The sequence below is a fragment of the Montipora capricornis genome, chromosome 1 (genome assembly GCF_036669925.1).
Source record: "Montipora capricornis isolate CH-2021 chromosome 1, ASM3666992v2, whole genome shotgun sequence".
Classification (NCBI taxonomy): Eukaryota; Metazoa; Cnidaria; class Anthozoa; order Scleractinia; family Acroporidae; genus Montipora; species Montipora capricornis.
Window position 1 is genome coordinate 45705903 of NC_090883.1, and position 20000 is coordinate 45725902.

The window sequence follows — 20000 nt, forward strand, 5'->3', positions numbered from 1 at the left end:
TCACATGATATTCTCACACCCACTGTCTAAGATTAGAGAACTTGTACTCATATTTCAAAAATTATTGTTCACAATCACAGGTTTGCAACGGAAATGTTGAAAACTTTTGTTTGATTGGACTTTTGGACAAAACTGGGAAATTAAGACGTAAATTCATTTGTAAACAAAGTGGGTAGCCAAGCCAGGCGCCATGGGATATGGTGCGTGTTAGCTTCGCTTTTTAAGACAATCATGGTGATATTATTTCGATTTTGAGGAAAAAAAGAATTTAAAAACTTAAATCAAGCAGTAGATATAGGGATATCTTTGTTGCACGTCTTTTTGTTGAACACAAAGAAAAATGCAAGTAAATTTTTTTCGTTAAACCTCAATTTTTTTTTCTTTGCTCTTAGGCAATTCGAACATTTAATGCTTATATAGCTGCCTTTGTCTCACTCTAGATTGAACAGGGAACTTGCTGCTGTGTGTGTTGAAACCATGAAAACGAATTCCACGGTTACATCACTACACCTCACGCATAGTAACATTGATGATGCAAGTGCCGCTGCACTGGCTGAGCTATTGAGAGGAAAAAATTCAACGCTGAAATTCCTGGACTTGTCTAATAATGCAATTGGCGAAGTCGGTGCTGATTCATTGGCTAAAGGATTGAAAGAAAATTCAACGCTGACACAGCTGGACTTGTCTGATAATGCAATTGGCGACGTCGGTGCTGATTCATTGGCTAAAGGATTGAAAGAAAATTCAACGCTGGAATGGCTGGAATTGTCTAATAATGCAATTGGCGAAGTCGGTGCTGATTCATTGGCTAAAGGATTGAAAGAAAATTCAACGCTGAAATTGCTGGACTTGTCTAATAATGCAATTGGCGACGTCGGTGCTGATTCATTGGCTAAAGGATTGAAAGAAAATTCAACGCTGGAATGGCTGAAATTGTCTAGTAATAAAATTGGCGACGTCGGTGCTGATGCACTGGCTAAAGGATTGAAAGAAAATTCAACGCTGGAATGGCTGCACTTGTCTGGTAATGCAATTGGCGAGGTCGGTGCTGATGCACTGGCTAAAGGATTGAAAGAAAATTCAACGCTGATATCGCTGGACTTGTCTAATAATGCAATTGGCGACGTCGGTGCTGATGCACTGGCTAAAGGATTGAAAGAAAATTCAACGCTGGAATTCCTGCACTTGTCTGATAATGCAATTGGCGAGGTCGGTACTGATGCACAGGCTAAAGTATTGAAAGAATATCAACGCTGACACGGCTGGAGTTGTCTCATAATAAAATTGGCGACGTCGGTGCTGATGCACTGGCTAAATGATTGAAAGAAAATTCAACGCTAACAAAACTGAACTTGTCTAATAATGCAGTTGGCGACATCGGTGCTGATGCACTGAAAGGATTGAAAGAAAACTCAACGCTGACAATAATGCTCTTTTAACTGGTAATTGAATTGACGTGGTTGTTGCCGCTGCAATAAAGGACGCTTTGAAAAGAGAGTCGTTAGATATATCATTCATCAATCGGAGGTGAACATTGTGCCATACTTAAATATTTACTGTTATAACGTTTTGAGCAGTGGCTTTTAGCTGAGCTACTTAACCCTGTTCATCATGTCAAGACGAAAGGGCCGCCTTTTTTCAAACACAAGTTGCGTATAGCAAATTGAGAGTTTACTTTCGTGTAAGAAGCTGTGGCAATTTCCTTTGTTTTGTTTGGTCGTAGTGTTAGTTTCGTCATCCGTCAGTTTGACAGGTTCTTGCACCAATGATTGGCCTTACTTTGTCGTGATGTTTAGTTTGTTATTTTTTGTTTCCAAATAGTCTGGATGAAAGCGGACAAACTAGTAATCGTAAAAATGGACAACAACTTTGAATTTGTAAGACATGTTTCGTTCGATCATCGATCATCTTCTGTTGCAAGTGTACGTTACAGTGCGGAAAAAGAAAACTACGAAACTTTTGAGATTACAAGACATGTTTCGAAAGAAACGTCTGTCATCTTCAGTTGATTGATGTACAAAGCGTTAAGTTGAATTTATAAGTAGGAATAAAGTGCTAATTATGCCAGTAACAACGGAATGTACATAAAACGTGACAATGTAAGAATTACGATTTTTGATTACGAGAAGGTTATTCTCTTTGAATATGAAAAGCCTCTTTTCTCTTGAGTTGGAAAGTCGTAGAGGCGTGATCTAAAATATGGAAACAGTCCCCTGAAGACAGGGCGCGACAATGTTCAGAATTCTGTAGGTGTTTGAAGATGAGAGAGGCCCTATCACTGACTAAGTGCTCACGCATGCGTGTGGAAAAATGCCGCGTTGTTTCGCCGACATAACAGGCATATTACAGCCCGCACATGCAAACTTATAAACCACTCGTGAACGAAGCCCGCCAGGGATAGGGTGTTTCACACCAAGCAAGTTGCCTATCTTAAAGGAGGAAAAAATTAGTTTGATGTCCAAATCATTGCAGTAGCGCTTGATAAAGCGACGAATCTTTTTCTGAGTGACGAAAGAAAAATGGCCTATGTAAGGTAGCTTAAAATAAAATAATGACCAAATTGATGGCGTAGCCATGGGCTCTCCTCTTGCCCCTGTTCTAGCCAATCTTTTTATGGGGCATCATGAAAAACTATGGTTGGAAAATTTCCAAGGCTCTGAAATTTTATTTTACCGCCGATATGTTGACGACACTTTTTGTTTATTTCACTCGGAACATGATGCCATTATATTTTTCGATTACATCAACTCTAGACACCCAAACATTAAGTTCACTATGGAAAAAGAAGCTCATCACAAATTACCCTTTTTAGATGTTCTAGTTGATAATAATGATCCCAGTTCTTTTCTAACTAAAGTTTACCGTAAGAAAACCTTTACTGGTTTATTAACTAATTATTTCAGTTTCACTTCGTACTCTTACAAAGTGGGTCTCATCAGGACTCTTATTGATAGGGCCTATAAGATTAACAATACTTGGTTGGGGCTACACGAGGACATAACTAAGCTTATGGAAATCCTAAAAAAGAATATTTTCCCTGCCCATTTAATTGAAAGGGTTGTAAACGGTTATATTACTAGAACCCTAAGTAATCATTGTCCCCAGGGTTCCCTTCCCACTTCACCTATATTTTATTTTAAGCTACCTTACATAGGCCATTTTTCTTTCGTCACTCAGAAAAAGATTCGTCACTTTATCAAGCGCTACTGCAATGATTTGGACATCAAACTAGTTTTTTCCTCCTTTAGGATAGGCAACTTGCTTGGTGTGAAAGACCCTATCACTGGCGGGCTTCGTTCACGTGTGGTTTGTAGTTTCCTTTACCTTTCAGTTCAGTTCCTTGATATTTGCCAGTCACAACGTGAAAAACCTAGAATGATGAAGAAATTAATACAATAAGACGAAGTTATACTGATTCAGTTTCAGTTGATCTTCCTCTATCCCTTTGTTGCCTTCCTTCTTGTTTAAGCTCCCTAATTGCAATATCTTTGATATGTCAGTATGAATGGACCAGAGACCAGACCACCATGCGGAGTCCACCTCTATTCTCAATGCGTGTTAAGGCCCGGGCAAAAGACTACAACATTTGCTTCAACGTGCGTTCGATTTTGTTAAACGATGTTGACTGCCGGAGTGGGAAAACGGTTTCAACACATCATCAATACTTCAGTCAACAAAGCTTCACGGGAGGCCCGGTATTGAGTCCCAGGCTGTAGCGTGGTTGTTACTATGTATACCGATTTTTACAATGACTGCAAAAATTCTCGCGCGATCATTGGCTATTTTTTATTGTCAATAAGTGGACAGACACAAATTTATAATTTATGCGATAATGACGCGATATTGCTCGCGTCAGATGGAAGTTTCTCACATTTTTGTCTCGCTTTCTTCCCGTGTTTTGGACTTAATTTTGACCCCTCTGCCTTTTTGTTATTTTAAATAACAAATTGATGTCAGTTTTTCATGCGTCTGTCCTGTTATTGACAATGAATTTCGTCATAACATTGTCAAAGTGGTCTGCGGATCCACTCGGCTATCGCTATGTTATGACGCAATTCATGATCAATAACAGGACAGACGCATGAAAAACTGACATCAATTTGTTAAATGGATACGTCATTATGAGACCGATTAGTGCGCAGGCGCACACCCAACAATGTTGAAAGAGGAGGGCAAATGGCTTCAACTTGATTCAACATTCGCGAAAACAAAAGAAATGCTGCATGGCTGTTGAAGAAAAGTTTAAACGATTCTAAACTCATTTAACATCGATTCAACTTTGATTCAACATGTTTCAACACGAGTTGAACCCGTTTTCCCGGCCTTTGTGCCGAGTCCATCTTCTGGTGAATTGTTACCATTCGGATATCAAGTGATTAAAATAACACTGGTTACAGTGATATGTGGGGGGAGTACAGAGTCTTTTTGGTGTGCAAGGTAAACATAACATAGTTATATAGGTGCTGGCGAGGTGACTTAGATCTTTTCTGAGATGTTTTCGGCTTCCAATGGGTAAGGTGTGTGACAAGCTGCAATACGCATATAGTGCATTTTCTCGGCTACAAATCACCACCATCGTCTGAGCTGTTTTCCTTTGATTTTAGAGGACCTTGGTGTAGAGCTAGTATCTCCGAGCTTTTTCCCTCCCAATTCCGTAAAAGACAGACCACAAAACCGGGAACTCCATGCCCTACTCTTACGTTCCACCGAATTATGAACGTTGAAGGGTTGTCACACAGGGCCACAGTACGGTTTATCGGACCCTTCCAGTAGACCACAAAAAAAGGCGAGAACGCGGCGTTGGGTAATTTTTATATGAAATTTAGCTACTTCCCTCTGATTTTCATGGTTTCAGATAGAAAGCCTGGAACCAGGGAATATTTCCGTCAAGACGGATGTCGTTGGCTGTTCCCTCAATTTTCAAATGACGAAAGACCAAGCACCGATTCTCCGGTGAGGTTCTCATTTGCCTACCTAAAGTGCCACGTTTTTTTCATTCTTCGTTCTTATTTCAAAGAGGACACCTGATTGGTTAGTTAGTGTAAAAGTGAACTGCGCAGTCATGGGGACAACAGGTGAACATAACCATCGCAGCGCGGGCTCAATCTAAAAATAAGTTTCAAGTGATTGCCTTAGGGCCCAGGGATTCGCTCTCTTTCCTCATATTCTCTTGCTGCAACGTATTGCTTTGTGACATTCCCTTCTCCGATGACCTCGTCCTTTCTTAAAATCCGTATTGAATTGTTTTGATATGGCCGTATGATGTACCACAGGAGCCCCTCAAATGGAACCTCTAATCTACACTTATTCCTTGAGTCAAGCCTTTCCCGAGTATATTTGTTTTGAGAACGCCGGGCTTTTTTCCGCGAAAAGTGTGGCATTTCCACTGCGAAACGTGGAAACAAATTCCAGCGGGATTCATTTTTTGGGGGGGTTATATGACGTAAAACAACAGCACTATCATAGCTTTGTTTTGATTGGGCTTTCAACCTGGAAACCCCACGAGAGGTGTTCTATTAATAACTCCACTCGACAAAGGGTTGAATCCGAGGCCCAGTATGGAGGATAGAGGCTCCATTTATGGGCCCCCTGTGTACCCTCCTTATCTAAAGAAAGAAAAAAAGAAAGAAAGAAAGAAAGAAAGTTTCGCTTTTCGCACTCAACACCTTCTAAACAATTTTGTGTTTGTTTAAAGTGCTTTTTTCCGTGAAATAAGACCTTTTCACCTTACTTGTGTGCATCAACAGCATTTTAAAGCTTTTTCTAGAAGTATACAAAAGGAATAGCAATTTTAGACCTGAAAATGGTGTATTTTCCCAAAATATTGAACAGAATGTTTCAGCTAAAAATTGAAGTTACACCAGAAAGGACCTTCTTACCAGTGTCCAAAACACTAGTAACCCACTGCAGAGCACAGTTACGCCCTTTCTGAGATAAAATAGCAATACTAGATGGCATGCTTTTTATTGCATCTCTTCAATAAGTCACTTTAAATACTAAATTCTTGCAGAGTTGTTGAAAAACATCATTCAAATAAAATTAACTGCAACGTATTGAAATATGGTAGCTGCAAAGAAATTACCCACTACTCCAGTAAAATTACCTGAAAAGGACACATGCCGCAGAAATTCTGCAGGCCCTGTCAAGCACACATGCCTCACAAATTCTGCCGTCCCTGTCAAGCACACATGCCGCAGAAATTCTGCGGTCCCTGGCAGAGGGGGGTGAATAGGTTCGCGGTTCTGCAGATTTGGCCAAAAAAAAAAAAATTCGGATTTCGGATTTTGAGGACACATTTTGCGGATTGGCGGATTTTGAATGCTCGGCGGATCACGGATTTCTTCAATATTTCAGCGCGGTCTGTTTTAATTTTTTCTGCCTGACCTTAGAAGTAGACTAGATCAACCAATGTTTGACCTTCAATGTAATCTCTAGGACCCCAGGATTTCGGTTTAGACCCTCACCACGTATAACATCGGCACGGTCAACATGGGGGGTCAGGTCATTGAGACAAAGACCATCGATTGCATCGCAATTTTTTTTACCGAGAAGGTGCCAAAGGCGATGACTTCCTTCATGATTAAAAAAAGTTTCGGTGCTGTGTCGAGTCCAGCAATTGGAAAAGCGTAGTGAAACTACGCGAGCATGTGAGGTTAGCGCGGATTGTTACGTTTTATACTACGAGATTCTGTTGTCTTTGGATTAGATTCTTTAAGCTTAGTTCCCACTGGCGAGATAAGGATCATAAGCATAATCATAATCATAAACATAAACATAAGCTTCTTATGTTCTAGTGGGGGCGGCCGCTCTAAAAACGTTTCCTGGAAGCTGGCCGCCATCTTGAAAATGAACCGACCCGAAAGTACTGGTCCTAGCCTTTAATTGGCCAAAAAGCACAATAACTCCGTTGCGTCATTATGTTTCTCATTATGTTATGATTTTCGCGTTCCCACTGCAAAGAAAAGCGACATAGTCATAGTCAAAGCCATAAGCATAATCATAAGAAAATGATCGATCATTTTCTTATGATTATGATTATGTTGATCATAAGGGCGCTTATGATTATGTTTCTGGACGTTCCCACTAAGACATAAGCGACATAACAGCGTTATGTTCGTGCTTATGATTATCATTATGATCGTTGTGTCGCTAGTGGGAACTAGACTTTACTAATTACAAAGCAGTGGTCATGGTGGGGATGAAACCTTTGATTTCGCTACACTCTTTTAAACATGGTAACTCGACATTTCAAGGACCTGGGCGCCAAATGCGGATAAACATGCAGAAGGCTAATTTCATGACAGGTATTTCTTTAACGTCAGTTAAGTTACTGAAAGTTCTTAGGTGGTCACTTCTCTAACAGTACTGTGGATTCCGATTTTTGTAAAAAAATCTGCAGATTGGTGGATTTTGCGAACAATTAGCATGGATCAACGGATTTGCTACTCCCTATTCACCCCCCTCCTGGCAAGTACGCATGCCGCAGAAATTCTGCGGCCCCTGTCAAGCACACATACCGCTGAAATTCTGCGGTCCCTGGTAAGCACGCATGAAACACAGAAACGCAGCTTTTTCTTCTGAATCATTTAATTAAGCAACAGTTCCAGGAGAACTTTTTCCGCGGAGCAGACTGATGCCTCATCCCTTTGTAATTGTTGTTGTCGCTGTTTAGGTTTGGAACGCACGTCTCTGGCGCTCCGTCAGTACAGTGATCGCTCAGGATTAATAACACAAGTCCCTTTGGTGAGTGAATTGATGGAACCGATTGACAAACAGTGAACCAACCGTTTTATGACAGGAAGTTACTTTGAAGGTCGGAACACTTTTTGACTCAGATTTGCAGTGACACCGATTCTGTGTTAAACGATGCCGAGCAAGCGTAGGTGGAAAATGAAAGTGGAATCTCAGCGGTTTACAGCTATGTGGAAACCGAGCCTGTCGTTGAAGCTATTCAAACAGCTACATAAGACAAGCGGCATCAGCACTATAAAATGTCTCATAGGGTTAAGTTTTTTAAAACATTTTTTCCGTTTTTCTATTGCAGACATTCGCTTGGACTGGGAGTCCTACCAATTTAGCCACAGGACACACAGGTTTTGGATATGTTGGTCTTGATCGAGCAACCTCTTCCGGTGTTCAAGGATGGCGCGGTGGTTGTCCCAGCTGTTAAAGAACAGGATGCACCATTTATACAAATAAAGCTCCGGGAACACGATGGAACATGCGCAAAAAGACCTTTTGATGTAACGCCAAGTCAACAAGTTAGTCATTCCAGTCCCGTTAGTAATAAACATAAAATTTCTCTTAAAGGTCACTTGTCTGGTCAGACAAACGAGCTATGAGAATTTAACATTTGATTACACCATTAGCGTCTTCCACCAGTCCTCACACCTTTCCCCCACCGCTTTGCCTTCCTTACTGCTATTTTAGGACTTCTATACAACCTGACAGCCGTTCGATCATCTGTTGTCAGAAAATCCTCCAATCAGTCTCCTCATGGCGTGTTTGGCCTTCGTTCGTTACACGACAAATGGTTGAGTTAAAGGGCTATTTACATAGGAGGGGGGGGGGGGGGGGGAGATCCTAGAGGGGGGAGCATCGTAGTGGCATTTTTTTTATTCAGGACATAAAAGTTGTTTTTTCCTAGCGATAGGGTTTTCCTTGCTGAGAGCTAAGCTGCAAGTAGCTGAGGGTAAAACCTTAGTGCTAGTAAGTTTTCTAGCATCGTTTAAGCCACTTCCACTTGGAAAATCCTAGCACTAGAGACTAGAAAATCAACATGGCGGCGCCTTGGCGTTCAGCAACGTCGTTTTACCGATAATAAACCATACCCGGGAATTTGTCCAAGACTTTGCGGAAAGTTGTTTCGCGTCCTACGATCTTTCTGGTGCAAGAATATTCCTCCCTGCATACAAACAGCCCTGTCATCAATGTCATAACTTATTTTTCCAGATAATTCTTGCAAGAGGCCACTCCTGTGCCAAAGTGTCGTTTCATCCTTACACAGAAAAGTCCTCTGGGGAACAGTGTGCCGGATACGTTGTCGCTTACATGAGCTTAGATGATCAGGTAATGAGGTTTCTGCTCACATTCTTTTGGGAGGTCTTTTAAAAAGAAGGCGACTACAGCAACGAGAACGTTCCGGAAAAAATGGCAGCAGGTTTGACGCATTGGTTAGCGTGCAAGCAGGCTCTTCCGCTGAAAATGGGGCGCGGTCGAAATAAAGGGGCTTCGTTACTAGTTTCTAGGACTTGGTGAGATCACTCGCCTTTCACTGGTCTGTCCCGGAATGGATTTCGGGACTAGCTCAACGCCATATTTAGGTTGCGTTAATTAGTTCTTTACTCTACGTAAGGAGTCATTCCCTCGTATTCTCCAGTTTTTCTTGTGCATCAAAACCCAACATTTGATAATTACTCTGAACGCTTCGATTGTGTAGAGCATATTACATGGAGGAAGTGGCGTAGACTACACTTTCATCAACGTCTGGTCGTCGTGACTTGGAATAATTACTTTATGACACCATAAGCGCGCAAGAAATTGTCCTTCGTAGCCATCGCTCATCGTGGTCTTCATACTGAAAGCTCCCGTTTTTCTGAACGAAGTCGACAGACCTAAAACTACGAACTAGAGCCTCAAATTCGTAGGTTGCTTGCACTGTGCCTATGATCACAGGGGTATTTTTTGTGTTACTAGTCCCCCGTTTATTTTCCAGGGACTGAAGATTCCTGGACGTGTACATCGACTGCATGGTGTGGAGATAAGACCCTTCCGTGTTGATATGACCGCCAAAATCGATCCAGCATTGTAAGTTTTGGAGTAATTTACTGTTATAACAAATCAAGGGGCTCGAAATTTGGCAATGACGATGGAGATTAAGGTGCAACTAGAGCCCATGACCGGGCGAGTCTGTTCAAGTTTTCCATTTTCCAGCTAAAGTGGAAAATTGACACTCATGCCAACTTTGTGTGTGTTATTTATTTTATTCTGTGGATTTGAATTATTTGTTTCCCAGAAAGAGAAGTCTTTCTTCAGACATTATTTAGGAACACAAAAAAAGCAAGGTGACACACGGTAACACCAACCCGGTCAATTAGCAGCCGTGGACAGCTGTTTAAGAGACCATGAATGGATTGATCCTTAACCTCTCGCACCAAAGTCAAGTTCTTCTCATGATGCCTTGCTAACAATTTAAGCGTGCCGGCATTTGTAGTCTCGTATTTATAGCTTGAATTACCCTCTTTGACTTATTGTGAGCTAATTGAGTTCAATTACTATACTTTAACGTTGCAGGCACAATATTGAATACGAGTGCGTCGTCATAGTCAGCGGTCAACTTCAAGAAGAGGAGCAGAGACTGGTGATGAGAGGGCGGGGTTCGTACGATCAAACGCACGAACGGCTGGTGATGTCGCTACGGACACGTAACCAACCGCAAAATTCGTGATATTTGTCGCGAAATTTAGTTTCCACCAAAGGCAGTGTTTCATGTGACACATTGCTGAATAGCATTTGTGTGTCGCAGTATGATTTTTATATAGATCTCTGTATATATTTTGTGAATGTGATTTACTGGAAATGTATTAAAATGTTTTTCATCATAACAGACTCATGCATATTTGAAAGTGCGTAAGCATTGATAAGATAGTGCGCTCTTGAAGGTTGTTTGTTTCGACCTTATAACGGTAAGGCATTTACCGAAAGGAATTAAAAGTTATTGTATTTGGTTCAGATGTCAAGTAATTTTCGGAATATGTTACCTCGGAACAAAAAATTGGGAACTTAAGCTAAATGGTAAAGGATATCCCTGTCGAGTTTCATGGACAAACTTTCGCCGAAAGTTAACTGGAACCGTTTTCAACTTCAGCTTTTTTGTGTGATATCTTTTATGGGAATTGTAATTTTTCTGGGAAAATGAGGCAAATGATGGAAAAATGAAAAGGCCACCAAGGAACTTGAAACGAAAGAAAGTTACGAATGGTTAATTACGAATTGCCAAGGGGTCGATTAATCTCTCCCTCACTGGATCGACCCCAGAGAGAGCAAGGTACGGGAAGCGGGAGGCTTTGACCCCCCCCCCCCCCCCCAACACTAATCTCTCCACCCCCGCCTTGGTTAAAATCTCATAATCCGACGTGAGTAAAGTGATTGACCTCCAGTTCCTAAGAAGTGTTCGATCGCCCTTTTTAAGCAATAGCGTAATTATTCCACCGCGTTGAGATACCGAGATACGCTTCACTAGAAAGGCGTTATTGAAGACACGTGTCAGATTCTTGCCGAGTAAATGCCAAAAATGCGATTAAAAGTTGGACGTCAACCCGTCTATTCTAGGTGATTTGCGCGTTTTCCATCGACATAACAGCTTTTCGAAGCTCTTCTTCAGTAAGCTCTCCCTCACTCAAATCGCGCGCATCATCAGGCAATCTTGGAATTGCATCATGTAGAAACCCGTCTTGTGCTTCTTGACCACACACTTCAGCGGAGTAAAGCTTTTTATAAAACGCAAAAGACTGACAGTGAGCCCTTTGAATCAGACACACCAACCAAGCTCTCCTTTTTAAGAACGCGAATGGTTTGGTCTGCTCTACGGCAACCAACTCCAGAATTTAGGGAAAGATACTTGCCAAAATGGTCATTAGGGAGAACCACAGAAGGGCGATAAACAATTAATTAACGAACGAACTGCCCTTTGCATATTTCGCAGTACGTCTGTGCTTCTGCCTCCCACGAGCTCGGGCATCGTGACATCCAGCTCCCGTGACCACCACCCGAGGGCATCCATTATGATGTTATATTGCTTCCCCTCGTAGCCTGGGAACTGCTGCCTCAGTTCCCAGCGAAGGGGTCCGTACTTAAGGGCCTTCTCCTCATCCTTTCTTTTTCGATTGTTAACCCACGGGTAACTCATTTCCAGAGTCACAACTCTCTTGCACTTATGATTTACAATACGTGCATCCACTCTATTGCATGTGACCTCTTTTTGATCGGCGTATATAGGGACATCCCAATAAGCTTTAACGTTCTCTGACTCATACACAAGCTTGGGCTTGTCGGGTGAGTACCAGGGTGGTATGTCGACTATACGCCCTTCATCGTACAACAGCTCGTAAAACAGTACCTTCAGCGCTGCGTCCTGTCTAGAGAGATAGTTGCTCTGGGCCAACGCACTACGTCCTGACAAGATATGAGCCACACTCTCTGGGGCCTTGCCGCATAATCTGCACCTCGCCTCACCTTCCGTGCTTGTGTGGGTCTTCTGACTCGTGTATACTCGCGTTGGTAAGAGCTGCTCGTATAGTAGTAGAACGAGACCAGCGATTGTGTGTGATCGGCAGTTCTTCCACTCTGTGAGCCACCAGAAACACCCTTCCGGACTCAAACTCTCATTCTGCAGCCTGGTAGTCACTAGACGCCATTGTCATCGTTGGTTTCTGATCTCATCTTCTAACTTCTCGATTTGGCACTTCCGCACCTCCGCCTTGACCTTTTGCACGTCATTCCAAATCCAACTCCAACCCAAACTCCTCCGCGCACTTAGCCGCTTCTTTAAAAATGGACCTACACCGTCCTCGCCGCTTGCTCATAACGCTCCCGTACCATACCCAGTGCAGGGTCTTCGTTACCATGGAGTCTGACTGCACCCTTGATTTTCGTGGCTTTGTACTCCATTTCAATAACGCGCAGTTCCCGCCCTCCTTTCCTTCTTGGCATATACAACAATGCAATCGAACTACATGGGTGTCGAACTACATCGAACTACATCGAACTACATCACTGGCCACTGTTGTGTCCACATAAGATATCCAAGAACAGGCAATGGAAACTGAGTTGACGCTACCACCCGATTGTAATCGGACAAGAGACTTGTGCAGATAACTGACAATCTACTGAGATACTCTTTTGCTGCACACTCCAGGACTAGCCTATCCTCCTGTATAACACTCTCAAGTACTCCAAGGAACTTGTACTGCTCACCATCACCAAGACATGGTATTCTAGTCTACTCAAGAACTCTCCCCCCTGAGACAACAGTCACTTGTACCCCCCTTTTCACATGGGCCACCGCACCCTTCTTTGGGTTCTACTGAAGCTCCACATCTTCCGTAGACGACTTGACCATCTTTATAACCCGTTCAAGCTTACTCTCCGATGCAGCGAAGATCTTGAGATCATCAATATACAAGAGACCTGTAACCTTGCTGTTAATAGGCTTGGACATTCCATATCCTTAGCGGCTCTGATCTTCCTTGCAACTGGGTTCAAGCATACGGTGAACAGCCGTATTGTTGAACTTTGTTGAACTTAATCCTTTCGGAGGTCTGTCTCCCTATCCTTGTGATCACCACTACCTTTGTGTTCCAACACTTACACAGTTTGGCAATGACTTTAAACTACCATGTGGGAAACCTGTGTAACGTCATCACCCCATTCAATCATTTATGATCTACAGAATTGGACGCTTTTTTACATCAATCCCGGCCACACTCAAATTCCGCCTGCACCTGTGACAATCCATCGCAACTGTTCTATCGATCAACAAGTTGGATGTTGTTCCACTGTATCCTGCACGCGCACCCCTCTCCGCACCCTCCATTAGATCGTTCTCCTCCAAATGCTGGTTTGTTGTGACAAGAAACACGAGGTGAAACACTTATAAAACGCGTTTAGACAGGTGATGGGTCGTTGGTTTTCCCTTGTAATCTCTCCAGGCTTTGGGATTAACGTTGTCTTCCCGTCACAAAACCATGCTGGATACTCTTCTTCATACTCGGAGATCACACGGAATGACGAAATAAGACCCTCATGCAACGCTAAGGCACGTTTCCACCAAACATTGGCGATACGATCCGGTCCAAGTGCGCTCCAGTTCTTTTTCCGCGCCAAAAATGCTTACAGCCTGACTTGTAACTTGGTCCCACGCCTCCTTCACCAAAGGAGGGACGCGATCGTTAATAATTGCTCTCAAGTCATGCAGCCATTTCGCGCTTCCGTTTCCAGTTTAGTTCCCTTCCCATAATTCCTTCCAAAAGCTACTTGCTTCCTCGATATTATCAAACACCTTCTCTTCTACTTGCTCATCCCGTTTCGCAGGGTCCACATATTTTGGACGCTCGTTCTTTTTGTTGTTAGCCAAAGGTGTTAGTGACTACTCGTAGCTCCTCCATTACAATATATAAAATAAGGGATGGTTTATAGTTTGGAATTGTTTTCTTGCATTTCCTCATGTGGTAAGCACCTATGTTCGTACAGAGCGCATGCGTATTTGTGACATTTGTACACAAAAAAAATAACAAAACAACTCTGCTCGGGGCCCCGTGCTACTTTCGATCCTGGGAGGAAGAGATTAATCGGCCCCTAAACCATACGCGACTAACCCCTTGACTACTCGCAGCTCCTCAGTTACCATATATAAAATGAGGGATGGTCTATAGTTTGGAATTTTTTTCTTGCATTTCGCCATGTGGTAAGCACATTTACCTATCACACGAGTGTACGTACAGAACGCATGTGTATTTGTGACATTTGTACACACACACACAAAAAAAGAAAAAACTCTGTTCGGGGCCCCGTGCTACTTTCGATCCTGGGAGGGAGAGATTAATCGGCCCCTAAACCATACGCGACTAACCCCTTTTTTTTCACGGTCTCTAAAAAGGCTCAAAAAGAGCTTTTTTTATTTACACATAAAAAATAAATATATTAACCGAGTTAAATTGACAATTCACAGCAAATATAACTTTTATACGTCATTAGAATGTAAATACTAAACGATTTCCGTCCACTCTGGCAAAAGCTTCGCCCAGACACCATTTGGTTTTAAAACTTTCATGATTCTGTCTAATACAAGATAATTTAAACTTAAATCGTAAGTGGGCTTTGATTGCAGATTTGAAAAAGGCTTCCAGTGTTACAGTTGTTTGGTGAGCTCTATGTTGCACAATCGACGTATGTATAGAATATCTAACCAGTGACAAAATCCAGTTTAATAAATCAACTTGTCGTTTGCTTAAAGGCCCGCCACGTCTGCCTACCTTACCTAGTAATTTACTATGCCTCGAAAGTGATTGATTAGTTCCTAAGATCCTGTTAATAAAAGTTTGTACAAAGGTCCAAAACTTAATAATAGGCAGACAATCCAGAAATGCGTGTTCTATAGTGTCCGTTAAACCACATCTGTAGCAACTTTCAGAGTCTAAGATGCCCATCCTTCGCAGAGAAAGAGCGGTTGGGAGCACTCTGTGTACGATCTTCCAATTAAGGTCGCCTTGTCGATTGGTTCTCTGCTATGTCACTGCGTTCCGCCGCAGAGAAAACGTTTAAGTTCCAATCAGCAGAAAGGCAACAACACGCTGAAATAGGAAGGACACGACCAGTTGTGTTTATTGGGGACGAGAAAAAACTAGCATACAAGAAATAAAGTAGTGGCGGAGAAAAACGAATTACATCACTGTAAACTACGAGACTAAACGTAAACAGTATACTAGAAAAAATTAAGCTCGGCAAGATGCGAGCGGTAAAACTGGCTGTGTCGAGTGACTAATGCGAGAGGCGACAAGACTTAAATACCGAGATGTGACGAAAATCCCTAGAGGATCAAACTGCGGCCATAAATGCTAATTCCGAACATAAACACATTTCTCTGCTATGTCACTGCGTTCCGCCGCAGAGAAAACGTTTAAGTTCTAATCAGCAGAAAGGCAACAACACGTTGAAATAGGAAGGACACAACCAGTTGTGTCGAGAAAAACAAAGAATGAGAGCGAGCGCGCGTAACTCAGAGACCTATGCGCGAAGTAGCAAGAAGCTGTTCGTCGGAGATTTTCACGGTAATATAATTCCTTGGCAGAGTCAGATTTCCACCTGCCGTGGTTTTTAATGACGTGATCGGGAACTCCGCTATTAAGCGCAGCCGAAGCGCCCCCTATCCTAAGCGAGTGCAAACCTATACCCGACGTATCAACACCGATGGCCCGAAACTTAGCCAAAACGACTTCCCTCGCCCTGGTGTAAGACAAACTCGTACCGGAACGAAGGGAATAACCCTTGGAAGAGGAAAAACTAAGGTTTTGAAAGACAAACTCAACCGAATCAAGATTACGCTTAGCCAGCGCGGCATAACGAAGCAGCATAGCTCAGGGGCACCAGTACTAGCGATAACTAAAGTACACCCTTTACCCAATTGATCAACTTTGCTTTTGGAAACGAAGAGCTCAATATGATCTTGAAAGAAAGAAATGTCAGACCACCTAAGACGACTTAACTCGTCAAAGCGCAAAAAACCAGCAAAAGCAAGCAAACAAAAACAAACGTCTCTGATATCCCCGAGGGATGCTGAGGGCGTAGCAAATCTATTAACTAACGCGACTAAATGCTCAGGCAAAATGGGTACCCTATTTAACTTAGACGGTTTCGAAGCAACGCGCTTGCAACCTTCTAGAATAGCTAGAAGAAAAGCTGACTTACAAGGATTCGAGACCCCGCAAGCATTATGAAAAAAGCTTATACTGTAGAACGCATGCTGAATGGAGGAATATGAAGACCCTTATTAAACTAACGAAGTTAAATACAAGGCTATGTGTTCCTCTTGAGCCGGGAAGTAAATAACCTCCGAGAAACCACTAGCCCAAGATTTCCAACGTTTGAAACAACCGTAGTAGGTCTTGAACGTGCTAGGAGCGACATAGCGCAAAAACCGCTAGACATGCGCACTAGAATCACACTTGTGTTGCCGCCATTCCATTTTCAAAATGGCGGACGACAAATCAAAATCCACCACGTCATTGTGGAGGCTGTCACGCCGCTGGCGTTTCTCTGAGAAAATTTGCAAAAAGATGATCTGAATCTGCCATCATTCAACGATGCTTCAGAGCCGTCAGGGAAGAGATCGGACCAAAACCAGTTCGCCTCAAGCAATAGAGGTTTTGACGAGCTTTGAAGCTTCATTTGACGTTCGTTGTTTAGAGTTTTGCGTTTCTTAAGGTGGTCGGTTACTCTTTAAGCTCAGAACAGAGATATGTTGGAGGTAAATTGTTTTCGCGAAACATATCAAATATGACTTTTTTTTCGTTGATATGAAAATTTTTGAGAGGTGTTTAAAGGTGGAATTCCGATTTCATACACCTAGAGAGACTTTTTCAAATTGAACGTGCTAGGAGCGAGCCTTGCTGTGGGCAAGAACCGCTGGAATGTGCGTACGCAGGCTCTCCAAAGCCGGATGGTGAACGCGTGATACCCTGGAACTTGTAAACAAATAAAGGAAAAAATAAGGCATAAGAGAACTGAGGAAAAAATGGTAGACGAGGAATACCGATTGCAATTTATTAAACGTGGACAGCCAGTAACGCGTACATTCTAAATATAGGCAATAACAACAATATACGGAGAAAACAAAAAAACCCTAAAATACGTACAACGTTGCCAACAAAGGCCATACGTTTACAAAAATAAGCCAACACGCTCTAAAGCGACCGCCAATAAGGCACTAGCCTGTAAAAAACTATGAAAAAACGAACTGGAATAAACGGAAAAAAGGACACGCGCTATAAAGCGCTAAATATCGTACGTGAACCGCTATAAAGCGATAAGGGTCACACCTGAACCGCTATAAAGCGCTAAACAGCGTAAGTGAACCGCTATAAAGCAAAGGGAGTCGTCCGTGAACCCTAAAAATGCTACATGGAATATCGCGAAAAGCTCTGCAATAAAGTACCAATGCTTGAATAACGGCGCTAAACACGCGAGCTGGCGTCCAAATAAATAACAAGTACAGGAGCGCGAAAACCGCTAGCGCTAAAAATAGTAGGGAACCCCAAGTGGGAATCGTCAAAAATACCTGACGGGTCAGAAAATTCTACGATTCGGGAAACTGAATCCCGAGGGTGACCTAGAGGAAAAAGGTAAGGCCAAAAACTAGCAGAAGGCCATTTGGGGGCGATAAGCGTACCGTGCGCGCGAGACGTTTCCAAATGCGCTAACGTACGCGCAAGAAAGACTGGAGGGACCAAATAGTTGTTAACGCAGCCCCGACTGGCACTAAAAGCGTCCACGCCTTCGCAACCGGGACACCAGAACTTAGAGTAAAAACGCTCGCACTTAGCGGAAAGAGAGGATGCGAAACGATCGACGTCAAAAGGACCAAAAATACTGCTAACATGTTCGAAGAAAATAGTGGAAACAGCCCAGTCATGATAATCAACAACGCGGTGACCGAATCTGCGTAAGAACTGAGTGAGCATGGGATCCACTCAACTTCAAGTGAAATATCATGTGCGACGCAATAGGCGAGAATTTCGAGAGCTAAAGCATGCAAACGAAGGCTGTTGCTGCCCTTGGCGCAAATAGACGCCGCGTTCTTACTATCCGTAAAGACCTTAACCACTTTGCCCGTAACGGAAGCCCGAAACGATTTCAGGCCGTAAAGAATGGCTAACAACTCCCTGGCGTTACTATCTAAACCGGACTCCAAAGAAGAAAAGGCTTGAAAGAAAAGATCGAACTCCTCGCTATCAACGCGGAAGACACACCCACCGCAGGCGAAACTGCTGGCGTCGGAAAACACGAGAGTCTCGGGAAGCGAATATCTGGTGAGAGACCTCCCGTTGAGTCTGGCACAGTTAGAAAGCCAGAAATCAATTTCCTGAAGGCATTCGGAGAAAAACTGATAGGACCTAAAATTCAAAGGACAGTCCCTCCCGCTGTGAAGTTTGACGAATGACTGGAGGAATCTGGACATAAGGAGTGCAATGCTGCCATAACCCGGGGTGAGGGAAATAATTTGCCCTGTAACCGAGGCAACCGCGCGTGGGGTAACGGAGCGAGACCCAGATTTAAGTGATAGGAGTGCCCTAAGCAACTTGACAATGCGGCGGTGAGGAATAAATATGCGGCCACGCAAAAGATCCCAGACAATGCCCAACCATTCTAAAAACCTGAGTAGGAACCCAAATAGATTTCTCCTCATTGACGACCACGCCCGCGTTGGCCAAATCAGATCTAACAGCCGAAGCAGTACTCTGAGCTACCGAAAAATCGTGGAGGCATCCGGCGCCGTCGTCTAAATACAAGAAAAAGGGTATGCCCCGGGAGCGCCAATGCCTAAAAACCTTTGTGAACACGTAAGGCGATGACGAGAGACCGAACGGGAGCACGGCGAACACAAAAAACCTGGGCTCTACAGAATTACCGAGGGGCCACTGAAAGCCTAAAAATGTTTGCGATTCCTCATGAATGCTTACGTGGTGATACCCAGACTTCATATCGAATTGAAACATATAACCTGGCGAGTGTACGTAATTAAGAAAAGTCCTACTATCCTCCATTTTAAACTTAACCTTGGGAATAAACTTATTGACGTGACGGAGGTCGAGAATAAGCCGGCACTTTCTCACAGAGCTAAAGGATACCGTTAAAGGATTGACAACCGTGGGAGGCGTAAAAACTTCAATAACAGAACCCGAAGAAGCAGATCAGCAATAGCACTGTCAACAAAACTGGCGTGATCTAAGGCAGACCTATTGTTAAAGAAAAAAGCTCCAGGAGGCCATGAAATAAAAGGAATGCGATACCCGAAACGGATGATATAAAGAACCCAAGGGGAGGAACCGATGCTAACCCAAAAATCAACCTTGCTCCTGAGCCTATCCTTATAAACTATGGGCGCTGACCCCTGCTTATACTCAAAACCACGAGAGGACAAACATTGTTCGTATTCAGAGTCGAAACAGTACTTATCGTGTGAGAGTAAGTCAGCAAACTCCTCCTCCACACGGGCGTTGACATCACCCGCCTTCGAGCCAGAATGCGAAGCTGAATAGTGAACGCCTAGAGCACCGGAAGCCTCCTGCTGCAAAGACACCATAAACAATTTTCAGGGACGACTAACGGCGCCTGTGAAACTAGCTGGCAGCTGGCTAGATGAGCAGCCGACGGGGAACCTTGCGAGACGGACCGGGCACTCCTTCCACCAGTGGTCTGAAGAACCGCAGTATCGACAAGGCCCT

The 20000-nt window shown here is 43.2% G+C and overlaps 3 protein-coding genes across 3 annotated transcripts in view; all 3 read left to right on the forward strand.

Moving 5' to 3' along the window:
• LOC138046056 (NLR family CARD domain-containing protein 3-like) overlaps window positions 1–20000 on the forward strand; it is a 253105-nt gene that overhangs the window by 99325 nt on the left and 133780 nt on the right. The window lies entirely within an intron of this gene.
• The window catches only part of LOC138046305 (deleted in lung and esophageal cancer protein 1-like), a 158780-nt gene continuing 145225 nt past the window's right edge, over window positions 6446–20000 (forward strand). The window contains exon 1 of the mRNA XM_068892973.1: window positions 6446–6501. The gene's annotated coding sequence lies outside the window, so the exon portion shown is untranslated. The remainder of the gene's footprint in view (window positions 6502–20000) is intronic.
• LOC138046301 (deleted in lung and esophageal cancer protein 1-like) lies at window positions 7300–10460 on the forward strand. The gene is made up of 6 exons (XM_068892971.1): window positions 7300–7539; window positions 7673–7743; window positions 8045–8261; window positions 8953–9069; window positions 9716–9807; window positions 10294–10460. The coding sequence occupies exons 3-6, from the start codon at window positions 8103–8105 to the stop codon at window positions 10445–10447; spliced, it is 522 nt and encodes a 173-aa protein (XP_068749072.1). The 5' UTR covers window positions 7300–7539; window positions 7673–7743; window positions 8045–8102; the 3' UTR covers window positions 10448–10460.